Source organism: Amblyomma mixtum, chromosome 2, assembly GCF_055824585.1.
Source record: "Amblyomma mixtum isolate Tamu chromosome 2, ASM5582458v1, whole genome shotgun sequence".
Classification (NCBI taxonomy): Eukaryota; Metazoa; Arthropoda; class Arachnida; order Ixodida; family Ixodidae; genus Amblyomma; species Amblyomma mixtum.
This window is the reverse complement of record NC_143013.1, coordinates 268,172,730-268,188,286: the sequence shown is the minus strand read 5'-3', so window position 1 is coordinate 268,188,286 and position 15,557 is coordinate 268,172,730. Positions and strand designations below refer to the sequence as shown.

General features: G+C 46.5%; 2 protein-coding genes across 2 annotated transcripts in view; one reads left to right on the top strand and one right to left on the bottom strand.

Moving 5' to 3' along the window:
- Nucleotides 1-15,557, bottom strand: part of LOC149363920 (uncharacterized) — a 120,987-nt gene that overhangs the window by 64,603 nt on the left and 40,827 nt on the right. Inside the window, exons 2-3 of the mRNA XM_089573900.1 lie at nt 4,595-4,957; nt 445-530 (exon numbers count right to left, since the gene is read on the bottom strand). Of these exons, the coding sequence (XP_089430026.1) occupies nt 445-530; nt 4,595-4,957 (449 nt within the window). The remainder of the gene's footprint in view (nt 1-444; nt 531-4,594; nt 4,958-15,557) is intronic.
- The window catches only part of LOC149363918 (ATP-dependent translocase ABCB1-like), a 125,846-nt gene continuing 118,728 nt past the window's right edge, over nt 8,440-15,557 (top strand). The window contains exon 1 of the mRNA XM_089573902.1: nt 8,440-8,776. Within this exon, the coding sequence (XP_089430028.1) occupies nt 8,695-8,776 (82 nt within the window). The 5' untranslated portion in view covers nt 8,440-8,694. The remainder of the gene's footprint in view (nt 8,777-15,557) is intronic.

The following is a 15,557-nucleotide window of genomic DNA, read 5'->3' as shown; positions in this document are numbered from 1 at the left end:
GCAGACCCCACGAAATCTCGAAACGTGATGAGTAGTTTCTGCCACAGATGGCGCTGTGATCTCAAGGTGGTAGCAGACCCCACGAAATCCCGAAACGTGATGAGTAAGAGCGAACGCTCTTAAAAGCTGCGTTTCAGCTGCTTGACGAGACCTTTACCCCCTTACAAAATTTGGCAGTAATTCCAGCAGATCGCGCTATGCCAGTTACCTCTTCGTGTAAGTGGCGCCGCATCGTGACGAGTAACCGAGCCAATGCGTCCGAATCGGTCCCATTGCGAAGCGAGCGATCTAAATGAATAAAGGTAGGCGTTGTCCTAAGACCACGCACGCTCCACGCGACGGTGTGATGCGTGTATCGATACCGTATGTGTCGGCAACGGTATATGTCACACTCATATGAAGCACTGATGTGCATGTGCCATCGATACGCTAACAATCACTTACCTTTGGTCTCTTGGTTGGAGGAATTAGTCCTCTGCGCTTCATCTCGAGGAAGGGGAACAAGAGTCAGCTCCTGCAATTCGATGCTCCTGGAAGTAAAATAAGGAAGGGGAAAGCTCTGCAAATTGTGCAGCGTAATCTCAAAAACGAAACAAATTAGCCGCTCAAGTATATCGTCAACGAGCATTGCATTTCGCTTCCAGAGTTTTCTGGAGCGGCAAGAAAAGTTATAACCACGTGAAGCTAAAGATCATTGACTTACACCCTTGTCGAGCGTGCGCGCTTAACCTCAGTTAGTGTAACCTCGGTTTTCATTAAGGTAACTATGATTTTCGCTAAGCGTGGTTACTGCTGTTTACCAGGCAGAATTAACCCAATTCTGCCATGTGGACAGCAGTCCACACGCTTAGCGAGAACCTCGGTTAATGTAGCCACGGTTTTCGTTAAGGTAACCACGATTAGCGAAGACCGTGGTTACAGTGGTTACCTATAGCTTAACTAAGGTTGAGCGCTCCCGTGTGGCAAGGGTATTAGAGTATTCCGCTGGGCTATAATCCTCTGGCAGCCCATTGCACGAGACGCAGAGAGTCAACAGCGATGAGGAAAGGTAAAAACGGGTAAAATCCGGTTTGCTTTACACACTGCGCAAAGGAAGGACGTGCGAGTCACAGGAAAAGAGAGACTCAGGGGAAGCCCAACAGTATATGCGTGTACAAAAAGTGGGCGAAGAGTATTGTGTTACGTTGAATGAGGAAAGTAGAGTATGAATGCTAAAAAAGTGTGCAGCTTTACGGCGAACCTCGTAAAACTGATTAGCTAGCGTTTTTCGTCTATCGTAGTATTAAACTGAAGCGTTCGTTCAAATAGGAATTTTTTCATCGTTACAGAACTGTTTTTTCATGCACTTTCATTAACCCTACCGTAACCAAAGTTTTCTTAGTAATGCGTTCATTTTAGCTGACAAAAAGCCTCATTGAAGCCACGTCCCGATATTTATTTAAAACTATTTAAAACGATATCTATTTAAAACTGTGGCGTTGAGCTTTCGGTTAAACGCTACAGTTGCCGACCAGACGAGCGCTTCTCAGCTCCGTCCTTAGACCAGCGTAGCGTTCCGCATTTTGAAAACGCTTCGCGATTCTCGAACGAACATACGTTACAAGAAGTATTAGCGTTGGACATGAGTGGTAATGGATGATCATGATGATGATGATGATGTCTCTCTGCGCTAGTCCTTTGCCCCAGTGGGACAGGTGTCGCCACCTATGTCTCACGTTGTCACTAAACGATAGTCATCATTCAGTGCTTACAAACCAAGTGTCTAGCATCTCAAGAGCATGGACGCAGTCCATGTGGCTCTAGCAAATGCTAGTGCGCCCATCTAGTGTCTAGCTAGTTGGACGGTCCATTCTACTTACAAACATTACTCGTACAAATGCGGCGAGGGCGTTGTCACACCCGCTGATCGCTCCGCACCAGAGTGTTGAATACAGCTCGGTGCGAAAAGTTTTATACCGTAGATGAATGCACTTGGGATGTAAATTTCGAAACCAGTTTGGGCGTTGCTTTTGTCACTAACTTCATTCTAGTTTAGGGACGATATTCAACTAGATAGCCAAGGATAGGAGCTGAAAGCACGTCGTGCCCGATTCTTACTGGGGCTAGTTTGTGATGCAAGTTGTCGCTACTTGCAGCAGATATGCCCATGGATGTTTTTCATTTCAACGATGAGTTAAACGAGTCATTAAAGAAACTGCAAAAAGAAAGAAAGACAAAAAGCCAACAAAATTTCTTTCAAATGATGGAAGGCACTCGAATTCAGCAATTCGAGACATCAGATTTAAGGGTGGCCTTTTTTTTCGCTCTAATCACAGCTTACGGTGTGATTAACCTTGGAAGACAATATACCAGGGCTACTCAACGACAACTATTTTTTTTTTTGGTTTATTTTTGGTTTACAATGCATACGTAAACCAAGGACGAGCAGGCAAAAGGCGTTAAACAACACCTGACTAAGGCCTGCCCTCCTATACAAAAACAAACAACAAATTAAAACAAACATTCAAAGCTAATTTGCGCTAATTAACATGACATAGCGTCTATGCAGTAGTTTCGGGCAGTAGTGTATAATTTAATCGAAATAAAGTATGTTTTTCTGCATCGCGTACCTTTTGTAATTTACCTGCGCTCGAAGGAAACATACGGAAAGCGTTCTGCAGCCTACAAATTTAATCTCCATTCCTTTCAGGCAGTGATTGACACAAACTGCCTTTTTTCTTCTACGACGTCTGGCAGGAAAGCCACCTTGCTGTTGTGTTTATATCACACAGCATCGAGTACAACGCCTACGTCAAGAGGAAACGCCATTCACAGCTGCACAGGCGCCATGTCCAGCCAGCGTTAGCTGTCGTAAATCAGTCAGCCGTTGACCGCCGGACTGGAGAGCGTGCGAGCGGTGGCCGGTGGACCGCCTTGTTATTCCTGGGCCAAACAGCACTCGTGCGCGAACGACGCGTTGCACATTCAGGCAGGGACAGCACGGCGGCAGTGAAAAATAAGGCCGTGTGCGCCAAAAGCAGCTGTTACTGCCTTTCACGGGCTCCCTGCCGACTGCTGTTTATCGATAGAGCTGCCATTACAAACGAAAGAAAGGAAGGAAGAAGGATAGAAAGAGAGAGTAAAAGGAAAAAAGCGATAAATAAATAAAGAAAGGAAGAAAAAAAGAAGAAAGAAAGAAAACTTTGGTTTATGTGGGCTTAACGTCCTAAATCGACTCAGGCTATGAGGGACGCCATAGTGAAGGGCTCCGGAAATTTCGACCACCAGGGGTTCTTTAACGCGCACTGACAACGCACAGTACACGGGCCTCTAGAATTAGAAAGAAAGAAAGAAAGAAAGAAAGAAAGAAAGAAAGAAAGAAAGAAAGAAAGAAAGAAAGAAAGAAAGAAAGAAAGAAAGAAAGAAAGAAAGAAAGAAAGAAAGAAAGAAAGAAAGAAAGAAAGAAAGAAAGAAAGAAAGAAAGAAAGAAAGAAAGAAAGAAAGAAAGAAAGAAAGAAAGAAGGAAGGAAGGAAGGTGACGCCTGGTTTTACGAGACTCGGACAAGTCTAGGATTCTTGGACATACATTTTAATTGTCAGGCAACCCTGGAATTTGATAAAGTACTGTTACGGAAGTACTGAATGTAATGCTCCAGTCTTCCGATGCTTAGCAAAATCTTTCTTTTTAAGTTTACGCATCGCTCACATAGCAAAAAAAAAATGAAAGCGTGCCGAGGGGACATCTACGCATATATATATTGATTGTCATAGTGAAATCGTACGATACATGAAAAAAAAAATGCGTTCACAAACAACTGCCCATTGAAAAATGAGCAAAATGAGCTTATTGAGAATGTCTGGCTATGGTTCGCTGCTATTTGGGAGGAGTTCTTCCCAGCGCACTCTTCATGCTTTTATCCATTTGCCGTAGTGCAGGGTAGCAAATTGGTTTCTTGTCCCGGTTAACCTCCCCGCCTTTCCTTCTCCTTCCCGAGGGAGCAGGACGGAGGGTTCTGAAACCCTCATATGCACTGATCGCCATGAGTCACAGCAGCAGATTGTCGCATTGAATGCGATGATTTATCACTTTAGACCACCGTCCTGCCAGAATAACTTGAAGCCATCCGCCTGGCGACTGAGGCCTCGAAGAACCAAGCGGTTCGCCACACAGGCCTCTAGGCGCGGAGCCCCCTACTCCCTCCCGGGTCTGCGTACCTGAGTTTGGAAGGTAGGGGTGCCTCCTATATCGGTGGACAATAAAGTTTCTCTTTCTCTCTCTCTCTCTGCTAGAATAAATTTCTAAATGATAACAGCCTGGTTCATGGGCGAGAAGGCGAAATCGACCAAAGCAAGAAGTGGTACGTCTATGTCCCAGCTGTAGCGCTCTTGTAGCTTAGCCCTCGGAATCTAAAAAGGACTCAGGTCTGGAAGACCATCGATATCACGTCTTAAGCTGGCGACGAGTTCAGACCCACCGCTTTAGTGGCAGTAGAAACGTCTAGGAGCAACGTTTTGCAGTTGTTGTTGCCTCTGAAGAGATAGCACGCACCCACGGAGGGGGATTGGCCCGGGTGATGGGTTCACACTTCTACTTCTTCTAGAAAAGCGAACAAACCTCGACCTCTGCCTGCGTCCTTCACCCTGGTGACCGTGACCAGCGGCAGAGGAGAGCGGCCGTGCCTGGGGCGGCAACGCCGGCAGCCGGTGGTCCTCGATCGCCGCGGCCGCCGGAAGAGGGTCCCCAGCCTCCGGCCGAGACCTGTCCGCCGAGCGGGGCCTGCGGGACGCCGAGCAGCAAGAGCGCGGTCTCTGGGCCATGGCCCTGGCGGCGATGCCTTGAGACGGTGCAGCCATCCGGCAAGGGGAGGAGCAGGAGGCCCGCTGCTGAGGGACATGTCCCCAGCCTACACTGCTGCCGCCGCCGCTGTCTTGCAGGCTAGGGAGCCGGATCGGGCACCACCTTGCTGCAGACGTCTTCCTGTAACATGGCGCATGATCACGTTGAGCAAAAAGTTGGGCACAGGACGGAAAGTATTTTCGGTCTTGCTCCCTAAACAAGAAAAAATTCAGGGATCATTTTGGCTCTCTAAGTGCTGCCAGGTGAAACCTTTTCCTGGTGCACTGTTTGGCATTGACTGCGAGACCGTATGTGCTGCTGTACTAGTGCTTTATTTGATTACACACTTTGACTACACATTACAACTACACACTTTGACTGCTTCTTTAGTACGACTCACTCTCTGCTTCGATGAGTTCGGTTGTATCCATGGCTCTGTTCGCAGTAATGATTTATGTAATGTGGTCACCTAAGGACGCCTTACGCCCCCTGTCGGAGCAGACGACAACTATTTTATTAGTTGTCGTCTGCTCCAAAAGGGGGCATCAAGCATCCGTGGGGGACCTCATTACTTCGAATCTGGCGTCATAACCATTTCGACCAACCGAAAAGCGTGCCACCTCTGCTGACAACCTTCTGTCGACAACGATGAGGCAGTAAAGACTTTCGCCGTAATAAGCCTATGGGAGCAAAAAGGGAGTAAGCTGTCCTCTAAAGCGCACTCCCATTAAGGGGCAGCGTATGCTACTCAAGTGAGTAGGTTTCGTGTTTCGGTCTTGCGCCCTGAACACGAATGTTTGTAGTACATAAGTACATTCAACATGTTCATATGGCAAGTGTTTGAATAAAATGAAAGAAAAGCTATGAACTGTGGTCCTGACCCGCTATACTCACCTTGGGTTCGGTGTCGGAGTGCTTTAAGAGCGATTCTCGCCTGCAAAAAGCAGAGCCCTGGTATAGCGCTCAAGTGTCCGGCTTAAAGACCTAATAGCACTGTGCGTGACGATATCCACTATTCTCATACACACACAAAAACGCAATCAGATATTAGCAAATATGAGCCGCACGCCACAGTCGCGGTAAGAAATAAGTTGCAAACAGTACTGCGGTTTAGGGCGATATTGTTCTTGACTTTATTGCTTCAGCGAGTACACTGTCAGAAGCTTTACAAAGCCGCCAGGTCACCTTCAAAAGAAAGTCATTGCTTTCGCTGTTCAAAGTGAAAAGGCAATGCAGGACCGGTGATACGTTATGTTATATAGCCGCTAAGTGCGTCATATTTATACAGCCGAGGAAACAAACAAACGGAAGGCGAGGTTGATAACACGAAGCTCGACCTTCATGCGGGAAACGTCGGCTGCATCCTGCCGCAGCAGGAAGCTTCAGTTCTTTATTTATCCTTTAGCATTGCCCTCTCTATGTGCCAGCGCAGATTCAAAGCTCACTGTCATGTGATGCATGTTATGAAACCTGTGTATCTGGATGCCGAGCAATGTTTTTTTTTTCAGGTGATGGCATACCAACAGGAACGATGCGACCTCCCGATTTTAGACGCCATTGAAGCCTTGCTACAAATTCATTCATTCATTCATTCATTCATTCATTCATTCATTCATTCATTCATTCATTCATTCATTCATTCATTCATTTTCGACAGAATCAGCTAAGGGTGTACATGCATATATATACATTTATTTTGTTCATCCTGCCTGGATAGTCGAGGTAAAAGGCGTATTCAAATGCCTGACGAGGCCTCAGAACCTGCACAACGCTTCAGACAACCGTGCGACGATCAGAAATACTCTGCACTGATGGGACAAAATAAAGAAGCAAAAAAGGCTGATTTGTCCTGATTGGGTTCACTAGCAAATGATTTCGTACACGCACTAAGAAAAACAAGACGACCAGAAAATACGAATACATACAAGTGATCTGCACTTAGAGAGTACAATGACCTATGATTTACAGTTTTTTTATAGATCACGATTTTCCCGGAAACTGTGGTTGACGTGATTTTAAGCATGGTTACAGGACCAGGAACACACTGCACACAGCGAAACTGTAGCACTTCCTATATATACTCTTCCCATATATATACTATATATACTTTATATATACTAAGAAAATGTTTCGTCCGTTTCTTGAACCCAGACGGTGAATTAGATTCGGATAAGGCGTCGATTAGCTGGGAGTAAGCATTGAGTAGTTCGGGAAATTGATGGCTAGCTAGCTGTGTTGCGTACGTTCTCCGAAGTTTGTTTTAACATAATTGCCTTCATGTAAAATATAAGTACAATTCTGATATCTATAGGATGCAAGGAATATTGAACCGACAGATTTGTCGCTGTATGGTGCACCTACTCAGCGAGGCTTTACCGAAACATGTTGAAAAGTGCCAATACCTTATATTTCTGAAAAATTGGTTTGGTGTGTTCATATCGTGTTTTTTTTTTGCAATTATTCTTATAGCTTTCTTTTGCACCACGTGTAGTCTTTCAGGATTGGTTCTGGTTGTAATGCCCCATATTAAAATGTCATAGTTAAGCGCGACGTGTAAGTCTAGTTCAGATATTCTTCAAAATAAACTCCCAGAAACTTGTCTGCTCTCACTCGTTTCAGCGGTCTCGCTTGAAAAACGAAATTGACAAAGGCATCAGCTGCTATGTTTTTTGGACGGAATAACATGTAGTTTGTTTTCGCAATATTCAAGGTCAGCTGATTGCAACAGAGCCAGGACGACAGACCTCTAAGCCATGTATTTGCTTGAGTTATTACACAGGTTAAGCTATTTCCATCAAAGAATGTGCGTGCGTGTGTGTGTGTGTGTGTGCGCGCGCAATATAATGTGGATGTAGTATAATAAAGTATAATAATAATAGAATGTTATAGTTAATTAATAATAATTATTATTATTGTCACCTCTATCATTGTGGTTAATAATTATAATAATTATAATTACACTAATAATGCTTTATTGCACAAAAATTATACAAAGTTCCAGAAGCGAGCCTGTCAAAGCCACCAATGGCTTGAGGGACTAGGCCCAGCAGAGACAGCGGACGAGGGTGCAAGAGTAAGCATCGACATACGGAAAGGTTATGTAAGAGAACCAACAGTTACGAAAATTATAATAGTAATAATAATAAATGTTTATTGCCACTTTGTGGAGAATACAATAATCCGGACCGTCAAAGCGGACAAGCGGCTCGAGGGACCGGGCCCGGCGGTTTCGGTAAAGACGACACAATGACAACAGGAACACCAATAAATAACACGAGTTACGTGCAGAGAGGCTGCTTGCAAGCTTCTCGAAAGCGCATGCATTCTGGCACGCTTTAGCGCTCTTCTAACTGAGAAAGCCTATATTTAAAAGCTGTGTAAAGTCTTAGATGAAACACGTACCCTGTATAATTGAACCCGTCGGACTCTAAGCTACATGTGCCGGCTCGACACGACCGCCCGTCGCATCCCCGCCGTATAGCTGCTGCTGCTGTTTCACTCGCGGCAAACCGAGCCCCGCAGCAGCAGCTGTTTCCCGGGCACCGCGAGGACATCTTATTTACCGCGATCGTGTCTGCGCCGGCGGGGATTGCGACGGCTGCGTGCATCCGAGCGAGCGCGCCAGTGGGTCTGCGAGCGGGAACACCGATCATGCGGCTGGGATGCCGCCGCTGGACGACTGCGACTCAGCGTGTACTACTGCAGCGCTGCTGCTCTCTGCGCCGTTGCCCGTGACAGGACTGCCGGCTGCTGCCCCGGCCTTGGCCCCATCGTGTGAGCACGCGCCGTCGGTACAACCGGCGTGATTCGGCGGACGGCCGCGACGATCAGGACGGCGTCTAAGCCCCGGTTGGATCAGTAGTGTGCCACTTTGTTGCATGGATTCGGATTGTCACTCACCAGGCCCGACCATGGCCCAACGGAGCTCGGCGGGGGCCAATCCGGTGTACTTCATCAATGGTCAGTGAGTAGTCAATGACGCCGCCTATACCTGAACGCTTCAGGGTTGAAGCCAGTTGGTACATTGTAAACTGAAAATAAGCAGTCACAAAAGACTTCCGGTCATTCCCTGTTGCCGCACCAATGTTCTTTTCAACTCATTTTTACCCAAAACTTGCACAGAATGGAACCGCCTTCCCCCCTCCATTGTCTCAATTGTGGATCCGCCATCCTTCAAATCAGCACTTATTGACCTTGTTTTGTAATTGCACCATTGTGATCGTTAACAAATCTGCTCGTTGTACTTTTGTATGTGTTTTTTTTTTTCTGCATTGTAACCCCCACCCCCCTCTGTAACGTCCTCGGGCCCTGAGGGCATTAAAATAAATAAATAAATAAACAAAAGAAGGAGTGTTCACGCCACAACGACTGGACCAGTCGTTGTGGTGTGAACACTCCTTCTTTTGTCCCTTGTCTTTTGTGGCCGGTTATTTTAAACTTACTAAACGCTTCGCAGCGTTTTTCATGCCATGGCCTGGTAGACTGAAGCGATAGCGATGGCAGGAAGTGAGAGAAAAATAGGGAATCATTTTATTCGGGATCACAGAGCAAGCGCTCAGTAGAACTTGTTCCTGGTTGACTAAGACGAGCTGGTCTTCCAGAAACGCCGACGACTGCAATGCTGTCGTCTATAGATCGAAGGGAGTGGACAGGGTGATATATATGGAGAACGGGGGAAAAGAACAATGTTCTAGATTTGCAAAGAGAGCAGGAAGGAAGAGGCGACTAGGTTTAATGAAAGAATATGTCTGCGATTTGATCTCTTCTGTCACCCCCCATCGGTAAATCCTCGGCGCCGCGGCGCCCGGCTTAACAGAAAAGGTTTACGCCTTTACAGAGCTGCAAAACGCGAACAAAGGTGAACCGAGAGGCCAATCAATGTTGTTTCGTTTCTGTTGCCATGGTGTTCTTGGTTTCTCCAGAGTTTGCCAGTTGAAATTCAATGCAGGAAGGTCGTGAGTGAGGCTCTGAGGTGTTGTACACTAATAAAAATTAAAAAAAAGCGCGACGACGATTGCCACGACGCGCAATTATTACTCACCGGCATTTGCTCTGTTTACGAATCAGACACAGACACATACCCTTTGAATTGTAGGCACCGCGTATGCTCTATGCTCAATCTTCTTGCAGGTGCACCACTCTGAAGTGTTCTGCTACAAGTCTGTGTAAAAAAAATGACTATAGGGATCAGGGGCGTCAGTCTAGCGCCCGCAAGTACTAAAAGCGCATCGCCTGAGTCTTCCACGTGTTGTGGCAATCATGCATGGCTGTGACTGCTCACGCTAAATACTCTCACGAGTTCCGTCTATATGGCGGCGAGGATGAGGATTCGTTTTAATAAGCTGCCTTTGGTATAGTTCATTAAAAAAAAGTGAAATGTTTCAGTACTAAGGCTGAATTCGGCAACTTACTGCACCAAACAGCCTTTTAAGCGATAATGCGAGTATATTCGGTGTCCCACGTACCGGGCCTCCGGCATCAGCTGTACATGGTGCTGTGGGTAAATAGATAAATGAGGCCACAAGGCAGCCAGAGGCATATGCGCTGACTGAAACCGGAATCTCCCCAACACCTGTGCGCTGTATAGGTACCGAAGAACTCGTTCCTACGCGCGCGCCGCTCACTTCCGTTCGATTTTACGTATTTCAGAAATTTCAGACATTTTTTTTTTTTTTTTCAGAAACAGTGTGTTTCAAAAACCTGCTCGCTTACGTACGCATGCTAAAGACGCCAACAGTCACTAAAAGCAAGGAAAGCAATGGGGTACGCTACATTTGCTTTTATGCTGGTGCTAGCTAGGAGTGGATTACAAGAGAAGGAAAACGTAGCACGGGGCGGCAGAAAGTTAGGTGGGCGGATGAGATTAAGAAGTTTGCGGGGATACGGTGGCTGCAACTGGCGAAGGACAGGGTTAATAGGAGAGACATGAGAGAGGCATTTGCCCTGCAGTGGGCGTAGTCAGGCTGATGATGATGAGCTAGGAGCGGCCATAAATGGGTTATAATAGGAGATACAGGATATAACTTCACATTAAACAGAACCCACCAGTGGCCCCACGAACGCACGATCAATGCCGTGGGTTCGGTTGCATTGGCTTATTCTTCAGCCTGTGTAACTAGCGGCTATCTAAAACAACTATGCAATTTTATTATAAATAGCCCTGTCATAAGAAAAAGTAACATTCCCAGATGCTTCCTTTGGTTTCAAAGACTGCTAGCTTCTTTTGCATACATAAATCCTAACGGGTCCTTCAACTCTCTATCCTTGTTATCTAGTCGTATACGTGAGGGTGCTTTTCTGTCAGCAGGCTTCGGACTGGCCAAATTCGTAAAGTAGCCGTCGAAACGACAGCCAAGCCGTGAACCGATAATGAACACACCTCATGGGCTAATGTGAGCGTAATCAGAGGAAACACTTAATCAAAATTCAAGTGGCAAAGAGCTCTCCACTGCACCAGTTCATTTTTGCTCAAGCGAAAGTGACTGAAATGACGCCATATGCAGGCATAAATTCTGCGGGCGTCGTATTTACCTCAACTGTAAGGCGCTCTTGAGCGATAACTGGGTGCAGTTTACAAAAAAAGAAATATTCATTGCTGTACTGCCACAGCTACCATCTTGAGAATATTGCCGCACGAAACTGCTATACAGTTCGTTCCCATTCATGAAGGCTGAAGGAATAATCCCTTACGAGTTTAAGCCGCCGCGGGGGCTGAGTGGTTACGGTGCTCGTCTGCTGACCCGAAGGAAGCGGGTTCGATCCCGGCCGCGCCGGTCGCATTTCGATAGAGGCGAAATGCTAGAGGCCCGTGTACTGTGCGATATCAGTACACGTTAAAGAACCCCAAGTGGTCGAAATTTCCGGAGCCCTTAACTACGGCGTCCCTCATATCCTGAGTTGCTTTGGGACGTTAAACCCCGGGCCTAAACGAGTTCAGGCTTGTGACCTCGAAGTGCATACCATTCCATGGAGGTCGCAGCATAACTGAAGAGGTCGTTCACAACAACACTGAACGTTAGGAAACGCACCGCACCTGCTGCTACAACACAAAATCCACGCACTATACGTCATGTCTAAAGCGGTAGGATGGTGGCATAGTTCAGCTAAGTTGAGATAACGTTGTTGTAAGTTACTAGTGGGGTTAGCCTTTCGTTTATTCTGACGGCAATTGCTCCAGCATAGCGACACTTAAATATTAATTAAATGCAAGAGTTTGGGTCCAGATCTGCGACCTAACAGGGCTACGCCACCACGCACAAAAACACCCCTAATAGCCGTCAGCTGCTGCTGTCACTATTTCGAGTCCAGATCAGAGTCTCGACGGAAATTGAGAAGACAGAAGACCTCTTTCCTACAAAAACGGACTGTACGCGGATGAACAATGACGTGAAGTGAACCATGTGGGGCTCTTGAGGGAAGCGAGTAGGGCACACCTCTCCTTGTTGTAATCCAGGCAGCACATAAGGTAATGTTCTAGATGCACAAGCACACCACACAATGTATTCGGCGGTGATGATACCAGCCCAGTCTTATGCCTCCACGCTGGGGTACGAGCAGAACCTGTCCGAATGTGGTGCAGCAGGGTGGCTCGAAGTCTCTTTAATCCCTTGGTCACACACGACTGACTGGGAGGGCACCGCATGTATCTAAAATGGCTGAGCACTCTTTGAAAAATCCGTTTGCATCTTGAGGGGCTTTTCTTGACGGCTCAGCAAACAAGGCTCCGTAGGCGAGGTTGTCCACCACCTCGTTGTCCGAGACACCTACGTGCGAAGGTACGCACTGGAAACGTATAGAGAAGCCTCCGCTGTGCACTTGCTGCACAGAACTAAGGATCGACCTTGTAGAATGTTATGCGGGTATATGCAGGGCAGACAGCTTGTACCGTAGGCGCTTCGGACTCCAGAAAAGGAGACAGTAACGAGTTCAAGTCGTGGAATTGCTGCCACTGTTGCTGACATATGGGGATACCTTGATAACACTCCCGCATTCAGGAACGTCCACGCAATAAAATTACTCTCGATACGCCTCTATACCAAATTCCCGCTCGAAAGCGGCTTAACTTGCTGATGACTAATTGGCTAACTCTAACTCCACCAACCCAGCTTCTCCGCACATGAGAGCCTCCTCTGGTTAAGCGCATGACAGCCGTCCTGGCGTCATGGCATGAGCTTGGTGTTTCATTCAGGATAATTTCTTAGCCGCTCCAGAATGTTCGCTATGGGGCATCGCGGCTGGTATGTCTGCCATGTCTGGGCATCTTTAAGCGAGTTAACTGCTGAGCTAGTTGGTTTTCAGACATATTATCGGGTTTTTCAGCGCAACGTAGACACACGCAAGAAAGAGGAGAACAAGGGCGCTTACTACAACTGGTTAATCAGGTGAAAGCAGTCGACGTATATAGCCCTCCCTGCTGAGGCGCACGCGTAAAAGGCTCCAAGAAAACCATCACCAATCTGATCAGAGTAGGTGTGAAAGAAATATCCGCTCAGCCTCATAAAGCAAAACTGAAGTGTCAATGACGCAGCTCGAACCAGTTGTTTCTCGGGCGGTGTTTGACAAAAATACTGCTCTGATGTCTTCGCGCATCACAAAAACTTCCTTTTTTTTCATCAGGTAAGTTCATGCAAAAAGACATCAAGAATTTATGTTGTCAGTCCGGTCCTTAAAAGTTAATGAGAAAATTCATCAAGAACTTATGGTGTCATTCAGGTACAGAAAATTAATGCACAGACTCATTAAGAATATATATGATGTCGGGCTGATGCGAAAACACATTTGTGGCCGTTGTGATTAATTTGTGATGATTCACCATCATAATGATATCAGAAATTCAATATCCATTTTTGTGAGGAAAAATTAAAGCCCACGAAATTTTAAACAAAATATCAAGTGGCAGCGCACTCCGTGCGCCCGAATGCGCCGCGATTACAGCGTTCTCATCTGCAACTTGGAAACGCGCTGCCAGATTTTCGCTTTCTGTGCTGCTCACGACAGAGCTTTGTACTAAGGCGAAAGCCTTTAATGCCTCATCGTTGTCGATAGAAGGTTGTCAGCAGAGGTGTCACACTTTTCGGTTGGTCGAAATGGTTATGACGTCAGAGTGCGCGGATTCGAAGTAATGAGGTCACCCATGGATGCCTGACGCCCCCTTTTGGAGCACACGACAACTAATAAAATAGTTGTCCGCTCCGACAGGGGGCGTAAGGCGTCCATGGGTGACCACATTACATACCTCATTACTGCGAACAGAGCCATGGATAAAACCGAACTCATCGAAGCAGAGAGAGAGTCGTGCTAAAGAAGCAGTCAAAGTCGGCAGTCAAAGTGTGTGGTTGGAATGTGTAGTCAAATAAAGCACTATAGTACAGCACAAACAGACTGGCAGTCATTGCCAAACAGTGCGCCAGGAAAGGCTTTCGCCTTACAGCACTTTAGAGAGCCAGAGTGCCCCCTGAATTTTTTGCAGTTGGTTCTGAGATAAGCGAAAGCGGCTGCTGAATGCAAATTTTAATTCGAAAGAACGTCGTTTTCTTCTTAATCTGGATCCATTTTAGCTGGGACAAATTGTAGACAGTTCTGTACGGAGACTGTGCGGGAGTTTCGTACTTGTCATCTTCTCTGCTCTAGGCAGAAGCGTCGAAAGGTGCGTCATGCAGTGCAGTGTCGAAAAAGGCGGCGCGCTTTGACGTCTTTGTGAAAAGAGAATTAGGAGAGGTGTCACTCGTCCAGAGTGACTGGCTGCGTGCCTGCGCAAGGCGCGATTGCGCTTGCGAACAAACATCGGTCATCTCTTGACATGTCAGCCTTCCTCGTTGAATTCCTTCCGTCCTTTCCAGTCAGACGATAGCAACAAGGAGCGGAGCGAACTTTTTTTGGAGCACCTCGTAAAGCAAGAGGAGCAATTTAGTGCCGGGACGGGACGATACCGGAAGACAAACAAGGCCCCGTCCCCGCCGGTATCACCTGTAAAAGAACACGACATACGAAAAAAAAATGTTTTAAGCGATATTATATTCGTGTCGCTGTATTCGTATCGCGGGGTTTATTCGTACTTTGCTAATGTACGCGTGCGTGCGTGCGCTAACATTCCAGCTTTGAGATTACTGAACGGAACCTGCATCGACTTGAAACTGAATCATACTAAACTTGCAAACTCGAAATATCTTCAAAGTAGTCGTGAAGCTTTTTTTTTAAGTGGGAGAGGAGGGTGGAGGCGGTGCAAATTTGCCATAAGAAGACGAAATAAGCTCGCCCCTAAATACCATGAAGCAGCAATGCCGTTCAATATGCACCAATCAGTTCACGTTTGTACCGTACCTGAGGCAATTACACCAATGTGATTGTGATGCGTTGTGTACGAGAAACTCTTTCGTACCTGCCATTTATATTTGCCGCATTCCTTACCTCGTTCCCTTATTTTTACCTCTCAGTCAGAGCTGATGACTCATGTCCGCTGTCTGTCTCCCTCGCCCCATCTCCCTTCCGTTACATGTGAGGCCGCAGCAACATAAATGCCGGCTACAATTATTTGTTTCGTAAAAAAAAGATAAAAGTTAATTACAACGCTTTCAAACACACTGACGCATTTATCGTGTTTAAACCCGCACATTCGCTATGCATTTATAAGCTACCCCCCCCCCCCCCGCCCCTCACTCACAAACTTTTTTTTTTACATTTTTTTCTGTTGTCGTATAACAAAGAAAAGTACTAATATCTCTATCGCTACAATTTTGCATGT